Source organism: Alligator sinensis, unplaced genomic scaffold, assembly GCF_000455745.1.
Source record: "Alligator sinensis unplaced genomic scaffold, ASM45574v1 scaffold1165_1, whole genome shotgun sequence".
Classification (NCBI taxonomy): Eukaryota; Metazoa; Chordata; order Crocodylia; family Alligatoridae; genus Alligator; species Alligator sinensis.
In genome coordinates this window covers 617,242-625,292 of record NW_005842477.1, presented here as the reverse complement: position 1 = coordinate 625,292, position 8,051 = coordinate 617,242, and the positions used below count along the sequence as shown (strand labels likewise).

General features: G+C 67.4%; 2 protein-coding genes across 5 annotated transcripts in view; both read right to left on the bottom strand.

Annotated features, from left to right (window-relative positions):
- Nucleotides 1-201: 201 nt before the first annotated feature.
- PBXIP1 (PBX homeobox interacting protein 1) lies at nt 202-5,579 on the bottom strand. 4 transcript variants are annotated; one of them, XM_025212630.1, is made up of 11 exons: nt 5,431-5,578; nt 4,137-4,228; nt 3,863-3,977; nt 3,565-3,641; nt 3,276-3,438; nt 2,792-3,007; nt 2,687-2,710; nt 2,473-2,555; nt 2,064-2,195; nt 919-1,991; nt 202-743 (listed from the first exon to the last, which is right to left on the bottom strand). In XM_025212630.1, the coding sequence occupies exons 2-11, from the start codon at nt 4,194-4,196 to the stop codon at nt 611-613; spliced, it is 2,076 nt and encodes a 691-aa protein (XP_025068415.1). In that variant the 5' UTR covers nt 4,197-4,228; nt 5,431-5,578; the 3' UTR covers nt 202-610. The 4 variants fall into 4 exon arrangements, with proteins under 4 accessions (XP_025068415.1, XP_025068412.1, XP_025068414.1 ...); XM_025212627.1 differs by having other exon boundaries at nt 919-2,195; nt 5,431-5,579; XM_025212629.1 differs by having other exon boundaries at nt 919-2,195; nt 4,155-4,228; nt 5,431-5,579.
- Nucleotides 5,580-7,126: 1,547 nt separating this feature from the next.
- The window catches only part of PYGO2 (pygopus family PHD finger 2), a 2,442-nt gene continuing 1,517 nt past the window's right edge, over nt 7,127-8,051 (bottom strand). Inside the window, exon 2 of the mRNA XM_006030997.3 lies at nt 7,127-8,037. Coding sequence (XP_006031059.1) covers nt 7,160-8,037 — 878 coding nt within the window. The 3' untranslated portion in view covers nt 7,127-7,159. The remainder of the gene's footprint in view (nt 8,038-8,051) is intronic.

Here is an 8,051-nt window from a genome sequence, read left to right as displayed (position 1 = left end):
GTGTGCAGCGCCGAGCACCTGCCGCCGGGATCCGGGAACTGCGCTGGGGACTGCCCTGCCTGGCAGCAGAGGACTGAGGGGGCAGGCATGGGGCGGATTTGGGGCCAAGGAGCCAGCCGGCCGGGGACGCGCACCCGCAGGAGGCAGCCGAAGCCCCGCACCGACCGGTGATTCCCCCCCGGCACGGAACCAGGCGGCGAGGAGCTCCCGGCGGGAGTTTATTCGGTTCCATCCAAGTGCAAGTCACGCGCGGGTGTTAGGGCAGGTTAGTGCGGTGGCCCCAGCTGCAGGGTCCTGAGGGAAGGAGTGCGGGGTCAGCCTCGTGGCACGTGGCAGAAAGGCATAGCTGGGGGCGGGGGTACACAAGGGCACCCGGGCAGCTGCCGCTGCTTGGGCCAAACAGCCAGGTCCTGCCTTCCCCTCCCCAGGCTCCTGCAGGGAGCAGCTGCCTGCAGGCCTGGGCACGGCCCTGGGGTAGTCCTGCGGTGAAGCTGGTGGCCTTGACCCCTCCCAGGGCGAGTTGTGTCCCCTCGGCCCGGGCCCAGGGCATTGGAACAGATGCCCCGGGCAATCAACTTCCTGCTACTGCCGCTGGCGCGGGGGGCGGGCACTACCCCTGGGCCCGTGGGCTGCCCTCCTGCCCGTGGCTGCTGGCATGGTCGGGCGGGGGGCGGTGCCCACGGCCTTCCTTCTCGTGGCGCTTGGGGCCACTCCGGTTTCCATCCCTGGCAGAGCTGCAAGAACAGCAGAGACGGGGAAAAGCGGGTAGGGGGAGGGAAACAGCAGGGGTGATGCCACGCAGGTGCCCACCCTCTACCCCAGCTGGGCCCCTTGCCATGCTGGCTTCTGTGCAGTAAGCCCCTCAGGCAGCTGAGACCTGGGGCTGGAGCCCCTGCACGGTGCAGGCCCTGGGCTCACCTCGGCCCCAGCCCGTAGTGCTGTAGCACAAACTCCTCAAAGTCATCGGCCGCCTCGTCATCACCCTGCTCCTGCCATGCCAGCACCTCGAGCAGGTCCTCCACGTCATCTGCAAAGTCGCTGAAGCGCAGGTGGTCGTGGGCAAAGGTGCCATCTGGGCTGAAGACGTCATCCAGCAGTGCGGCCAGGTGCCCATAGTGTGGCCCCCAGCCTCGCTGCACCATGAACCCCTCCAGCAGCTGCAGGAACCCTGCCTTCTGCACGGGTGCCAGCCCCTCCTGCCGGGCGCAAGCTGCTGCACCTGAGCAGCCCTGGGGTGCCTGGTACTGGCTCAGGGGGGGCAGCTCCCAGGCACGGGGCACATGGTGCCCATGTGGGGGCACCTTCCTGCCATCCACCCGCCGCGCTGGGCTGTCCCAGTCCCTGCCTGGCCTGGGATCTCGGCGGGGCTTGTGGTGCTTGGGGCTGCCCGGTTCCTTCGGCTCCCTGCCCACTTTGTCCCCGGGCCGGCCAGGCCGTGGCTCCCCCCTCGCCTTGTGCCTCGGACCCTCCTTCCGCTCAGCCTTTAATGGCTTTTTGCTGCGGTGGGGCAAGGGCTCTGCAGCCTCCTCTCCGCCCCAGACCTGCTCCCAGCTCTCTGCCTGCTGCAGCTCCTGTGCCAGCCGCTGCTCCAGGGAGCCCAGCTCTGCCTGCAGCTGCTCCAGCCGCCCTGAGGCCTGGGCCCGTTGCAGGGCACCCACCAGGTCCTGCTGCACTGAGGCCAGCAGCCCGCGCTGCCTTTTCAGCTCCTGGTGCAGCCGCTCCTTGTGGGGCGCTGAGGCTCGGGCTGGGGCCTGGGGTTGCTCCATGGTGGGCTCCTGCTGCCCACCCCTAGCCACAGCCTCCTGCTCCAGCTGCTTCAGCTGCCCCTGGAGCCGCAGCAGCTCAGCCTGCGTGGCATGGCGGGCAGCTGCCTCCTGCTGCAGTGACGCCCGGAGCTGTGCCATCTCTGCCAGACCAGGAGTGGGGGACCCAGCCACCGCCTTCTCAGTCTCACTCTTCTCCAGCAGGGCCTGGAGTTCATCCTTCTGTGCCTGCGGGTGTGGAAGCCAGGTGAGGACCAAGGGGCAGGGAGTTGCTCCCTCCAGCCCAGGGCCCTGTCTCACCTGCAGCACCGCCTGCATGGCTCGGATGTCTTGGTTCTCCTTGGCCAGCTTGTCCAGCAGCAGGCTCATGGCCTGCAGGCTCTGTGGGTCCCCGGCCAAGGATGGTGATGGTGGTGGCTGCTCCAACTGCTCCTGCAAGGATGGGAGGAAGCCACAGCCTGTGACCCCCGTGGCAACCAGAACACTGGGGTACCTGGCCTAGCCCTCCCCTGCACACCCAGGCCCAGCCCCACTCTGTGCCTTAGTCTCCCCAGCATGATAGGCCCAAGCCTTGCAGCAGCACAGGGCACAGTCCCTGGTCTGCCAGGCTGGGAAAGGCTCCTGAGTCCAAGGCTGAGGACTCAGAGCCCTCCCTACCCAGCCGTGGGGGCAGAGCTGGTCTCAGGTTCAGGGACCCTGACACACTTACCTTTATGCTGATGACCGGCAGTGGGGGTGACCATGGCTGCTCCCCCTCTGGGGCATCCCCAGCCCCTGCACTCTCTGTAAGGCCTGGCAGAGGGAACAAGTGGGGTTAATGCTGAGGTGCATGTCCATGCCCCCTGCCCCGCCAGGCGGGCACAAGGGTGCTAATCACCCCCTCCTTGAGTGGGGCAGCAGAGAGGTCCCTGCCCAGTACTCACTGTCTCCCAGGTCATAGATGCCACCTAGGGAAAAGAAAGCAGAGGATGAAGGAGAAGTGGACCCCTGTGCCCACCCTGGCTGCCCCTGCTGTATCCCTTGCTCACCTGAGAAGACCAGCAGCCCCACAGCCAGCAGTGCCATTGCACCCAGCAGGTAAGTAGTTGTGCCCAAGCCCCCCTCGGCACCTTCAGCCTCCAGCACTCTGTGTGGCACAGGCCTCTCAGGAGCAGCGGGCACATCCCGCCCCTTCCGCCGCCGCAGCCCCTCCACATCCTGGTCCTCGTTGCTGCTGGAGCCACTGCCCTCCTCTGCCAGTGCCCCTGGGCAGATACGGGGACTCTGCTCAGAGCAGCCCCTGGAGCAGGACCCCCAGAAGTGTCCCCATGGACAGGGCCACAGATGGGCACAGGATTCCCCCTCCCTACCCAGCAGGGACCAGGTGCCCCCAGAGTCCATGCAGAGGCTGGGGTGCAGTGTCCAACATGCCCCATGGCTCCCCAGCCAGGCTCAGCTGGTGCCAGGTCAGTGTGGGGCTTGGCAGGGTGGGGAGGGGAGGGGAGGCTAAGCTGCTAGCAAGGCTGGACCCACCTGTTCTGCCTGTGAGTGAGGAGCCCAGGACTTCAGCGCCAGAGTCCAATCTGGCATCCTGGGAGTCTGGTTCCTCAGGCTCGTGGATGTCCAGCAGCTCATCGGGGTGGGCTGCTGCGTCAGGGCCACCCTTGGGGCTAGATGTCAAGTGCTCCTCAGAGTCCTGGGAACAGGCAGTGCCAGGACTTGTGCTTGAGCATCTCCAGGATGCAGCAGGGCCTCATCCCTGTGCCGCCACAAGCTCGGCACCCACCTCCCATCTGATCCCTGGGCACCCCCAAACCTTTACCTTGAATTCAGCCTCCTCCCGGCCAGCAGCCGAACTTAGCAGGGAGGCCTCGTCCTTCTTGCCCCTGTGGGCGGACGCTATGGAGTGACAAGAGCATCAAGGCCCAGCCAGGGTGGGGGAGGGCTCTGCTGGGCCAGGGACTTGGGCTGACTCCTGCCCTCTTGGCTGGTGCAGCAGCTCGAAGCCTGTGAGAGCCCCCTCCCCTGCCCTGCAGCCTGAAGAGGACAGAGCAGGGAGCACTGGAGTTAGGGTGCTGGACAGTGCGGGGAGCCGGTCTGGTCTAGGAACCATCACATGCCTGGGAGTGTGTCCTGGGCTTCATCCTCCACCTCAAGGGTGTCTCCCACCAGCTCCTCTGCTGCAGCCTGGGGCAGCTCCCCCTCCTCTGGGCCCACAGTTTCCACAGGCAAACCCTGGGGAAAGGGAGGGCAGGTCATGCAACTGTTACCTCTGCACACACCTGTTGCTTCCCCAAGCCTGGGCAGCACCCTGCTGGCAGAGCCCTGGGGAGCAGGTGCAGGCACCAGGACCCCAGCCCCACCCTACCCCGCCCCACACACGTTGCCCCCCACCTCAGAGCCAGCAATCACCCAGCTGTTGTCTGAGTTCCGCGCGTCAGCGTTCTTGGCCATTGCTGCTCCTGCCCAGCTGGGCTGGATCCCACCTGCAGGGAATGTGGAGCATCAGGGCAATCCCAGCCCTCCCAGTCCCGCAGCACTGCAAGGGGGTATGGAGATACCCAGATGCATGCATCAAGGGCTCCAGGCCCCAGAACCGCCTCTCCAGGGCTAATTTGACTTGCAAAGAGAATTTGCAAATGGAGACAAAGGGCCCTTCACTCAGGCACAGTGGAGCAGAACCCTGCCCCAGCCACTGCCCCCACCCATGCCCCAGAGCTGTGAATAGGACCCTGCCAGCCTGGGGTGGGGCAGAGGGCACTGAGCCAGGCTCCAGGTTGGGAATCAGCTGCCCCTGGAGGGGCCTAGTGGGCCCGTTCCCAAGAGATGCGGAGCCTGGAACGCGGGGGCAGCGGGCGCCCGGGCTGGCAGCTGCCCCGGATTGCACACATTCCCCGCACAACTGTGGTGACAGCCCCAGCCCCTGCACCTGGGCCTGCCTGTAACTCGCTGGGCAGGCTCTGTCTTTCCCCGCTCGGGGCTGGCTGCAGCCCAGCTCTCCCTGCCCCATCTGCCGGCCCGGGACAGGAACCCCAGATTCAACCCTGCTCCCTTCCAGAGCAGAGCTGCGGGCTTGCTGCAGTGTTGTCACAGAACCCACATCCTGACATCACAGTGGTTACCACGGCAACAAGATGAGGTCAGCTAGGAGAGAGGGGGAAGGGGTGCTTTCCCAGACGTATGGAAGGGGCTAGGGTGGGAGCATAGCCCAGGGGTTGCACCAGGTGTCCCGGCCACCTCTGCCTGGGCCAGGCTCTCACTTTGCGAGAGTCCCTCCCCGCCGCCGAGCCTGTTTGCCCCTAGAGCCTCCCCCCCGGGCGGGAAGCTGCCGGCGGCGTGCCAGGGACGTCCCCCCGCAGCTGCCGCCGGGACAGTGACGCCCGCGGGTATTTTTAGCGGCGTTTAATTCCCCGCAGCAGGTGGCAGAGCCGCCCCACCCCGCCCCGAGCGGGCTCCGCAGGAAGGAAGCGGCGGAACGCGACGCGCCGGCGGAGCCCCAGCGCTGCCATAATAGGAGAGAGCGACTGCAGCGGGTTCCCGCCTGCGGCGACCGGCCCCGGGCCCCCCGGCGGCACTCCCGGGACCATCCGCCTGCTCCCCCCCCGCGGGGCGGGGCCGGCGCCCCCGGGGAGACCCACGGGCCGGCGGGGAGCGACGCCCCGCGACTCCGTCCCTGTCCCGGACTCACCCGACAGGCGGCGCCGGGGGGGCCCTGGATCCCAGCGAGGGGTGGGGGACTAGCCCCGGCGGGGGGGGGTCTGGGGTCCCGGCAGCGGGTCCCGGAACCTCCGGGCAACTTTGTAGCTAACTTTGCTGCAAGTCGCTACAGTCTGATCCGAAAGGGGCGGGGCACGTGATCGGGGCAGCCAATCGGCGGGCGTCTGGGGAAGGCAGGGCCAATAGAAGCCGTCCCTGCCGCTCCACTGGGAGCACATGGGGGGGCGGGGTGCCCCGGTGCAGCTGCCGGGGGCGTCGCCCTCCTTGTGCCCGCGGGTCTCGGCTGCCCAGTGTCTCGTGTCCCGCGGCGGGAGGGGCCCGGCCCGGTGTCCCCGGGCGGCCGCGGGTGAAGCGGCGCGGAAGCCAAGTGGCAGCGGCCCTGGCGGCTGCGCCAGCACCGGGATAGCTGCCTGGCCGGCCCAGCCCGCCACCCCCCTCCGTGGGAGCCGGCTCAGAGCAGCGACCCAGGCCCCGGGCCAGGCGCACGGACACACTGAACCCGCCTGGTTTTCGGAGCTTTATAGCAGACAGTACAAAGACCCCGTACAAAACAGCGCGGGGGCAGCGATGGGCACACGGGGCAAGGGCCATCTGCCCCAAGGAGGAAGGGGGGGTGGCCAGGTCCCAGGCTGGCAGCACCGGGCTCTCCCACCTGCCAGGGCACCGCAGAACCCAGCGCTCCTGGGCATCCCCATGGGGCACCACCCAGCACCGGGGCCCAGCAGTCTGTGCGGAGCCATGGGGAGGGCTCCCTGTCAGCAAGGGCCTTCCAAAAATAGCCTCGGGCTGGAGCTGTCCCTGGCTGGGAGGCAGAGAGAGGGTCACAATGTCCACAGTGCTGGGCGGCTGCCCTGGAGCCACCAGCCCTCACCGAGAAGCTCCTACATGCCTGCAGACCCGGTTGTGCCCAGGGCAGGCACTGCCCTGGCAAGGGTAGAGGAGCTTCCTCCTGCAAAGATTTGGTTTGGTACCAGCCCCCCAAGCCCATGAGTCCAGTCCCAGAGTCCCCACAAGCTCCCACAGTCACAGAGCAGTTGTGGAGCTGCCTCCAGCCCACAGAGCTTGAGTCCCACAGCCCAGCTTCTCCTAGCAGCCCCAGGACTACACAGGGCACAGGCCCTGAGCGCTGAGACCGTGAAGCATCCTGTGCATCCAGGACCCAGCACCCCTGAAGTGCTGCTCTCCCACCCTGTGCTGCTGGGCAGGGCCAGTCTGTGCCAGATGCAGGGGGGCAGCACCCCCTCCAGCCACCACCAGTAACCCAGGAGCATAAGGCGCATGCTAGTAGACAGCAGAGCCAAGCTACCCACAGGCACCGGCTCCCAGTCAAGACTCCATCATCCACGGGTGCCAGGGGCTGGTACAGCTTGAGGGGCAGAAGGGAGAACAGGCCCCTGGCACCCCACTTAGGGGCAGGGCTCCACAGCAGGATGCCCCTGTGCTCCATGCCAGCCCATCAACAACTGCACGGCATGCAGAGGCCACAGTGCTGGAGCAATGGCTACCCTCCGACAGCTGGTTTGAACACTTCAACAGGGCGTGTGACGAGAGAAGTGCCCGCCCAGGGGGAAGGGTGAGGGGGAGCGTTACTGGCATCCCGGTGCTGTTTCTTGTTGGCAGACATGGGGTAGGGGGGTGACAGGGCAGGGGACAGGGCCCAGGGAGGAACGAGTCTGGTGGGGGCAGTGGGTCCGCCTGGCTCAGCCATCGTTGGCGGCCACCAGCTGCCCCAGGCCCTCGCGGATGTAGACAGACTGGATCTCCTTGGTCTTGAGGCAGTAGTCGCAGGCCCAAACAGCTGAGGCCTCAGTGGTGAGCAGCCCATAGGCGTTCTCCGTCATGCCCGTGCACTCGCGGTGGAACCACTTCTGGCAGGAGGCCTCGCACAGGATAGCATCCTGGTCGTCGTTGACCTCGTTGCGGCAGGCCCCGCAGGGGTACACCAGGCCCGGTGGCGGCTGATGCCCTGAACTGCCAGGAGCCTTGCTGGGCGGTGGGAGGCTGTTGGCCTCAGGGGTGCCGCTGCTGCGGGTGGTGCTGCCAGGGGCGAAACTGGGCTGGGCCCCGTTGACTGCAGCTGGTGAGCCCGAGTGCTGCTCCTGACTGAAGGTGCTGGCAGGCGGGTTGAGGGGCTTGGCTCCGTCCTCTGCGCCAGCCGGGAAGCCGGGGTCAGCCCCGGGGAAGGGGCTGGTGTTAGGGGGCAAGTTGGGCAGGGTCTGGCTGGGCCGCTGCATGGGTGACTGTCCAAAGAGGGTGCCCGGCTGGCCAAACCTCTGTGTCATTGAGGGGCCGCCTGGGGGGTTCAGCGCGGGCCCTGGCCCCATGTCCGCCCGTGGTGGCTGCCCCATGGTGGGTGAGATCATGGGCCCAAAGCCCCCGACGGGGCCCTGAAGGAGCTGCCCGGCCGTAGGGCTGAAGTTCTGTCCGAGGGGCTGGCTGAAGGGCTGGCTGGGGAAGCTCATGCCACCGGGCTGCACGTAGCCGGGGGTCTGGGGGGGCAGGCTGAAGGCCGGGCCCATCTGGCCGGGTGCGAAAGGGGGCGGCTGGCGACGCCGGGGCTGCGGGGCCCCGCCCTTGCCTCGCGGCACAGGG

Bases quoted from the DNA above. Each gene is read 5' to 3' on its own strand.
- PBXIP1 (XM_025212627.1), bottom strand. From the start codon at position 4,196: ATGGCCAAGAACGCTGACGCGCGGAACTCAGACAACAGCTGGGTGATT. The intron at 3,642-3,862 runs GCATGTGATGGT...GTCACTCCATAG, and splicing joins AGCCCAGGACACACTCCCAG to CGTCCGCCCACAGGGGCAAG. The intron at 3,008-3,275 runs GTGGGTCCAGCC...GTATCTGCCCAG, and splicing joins CTCACTCACAGGCAGAACAG to GGGCACTGGCAGAGGAGGGC.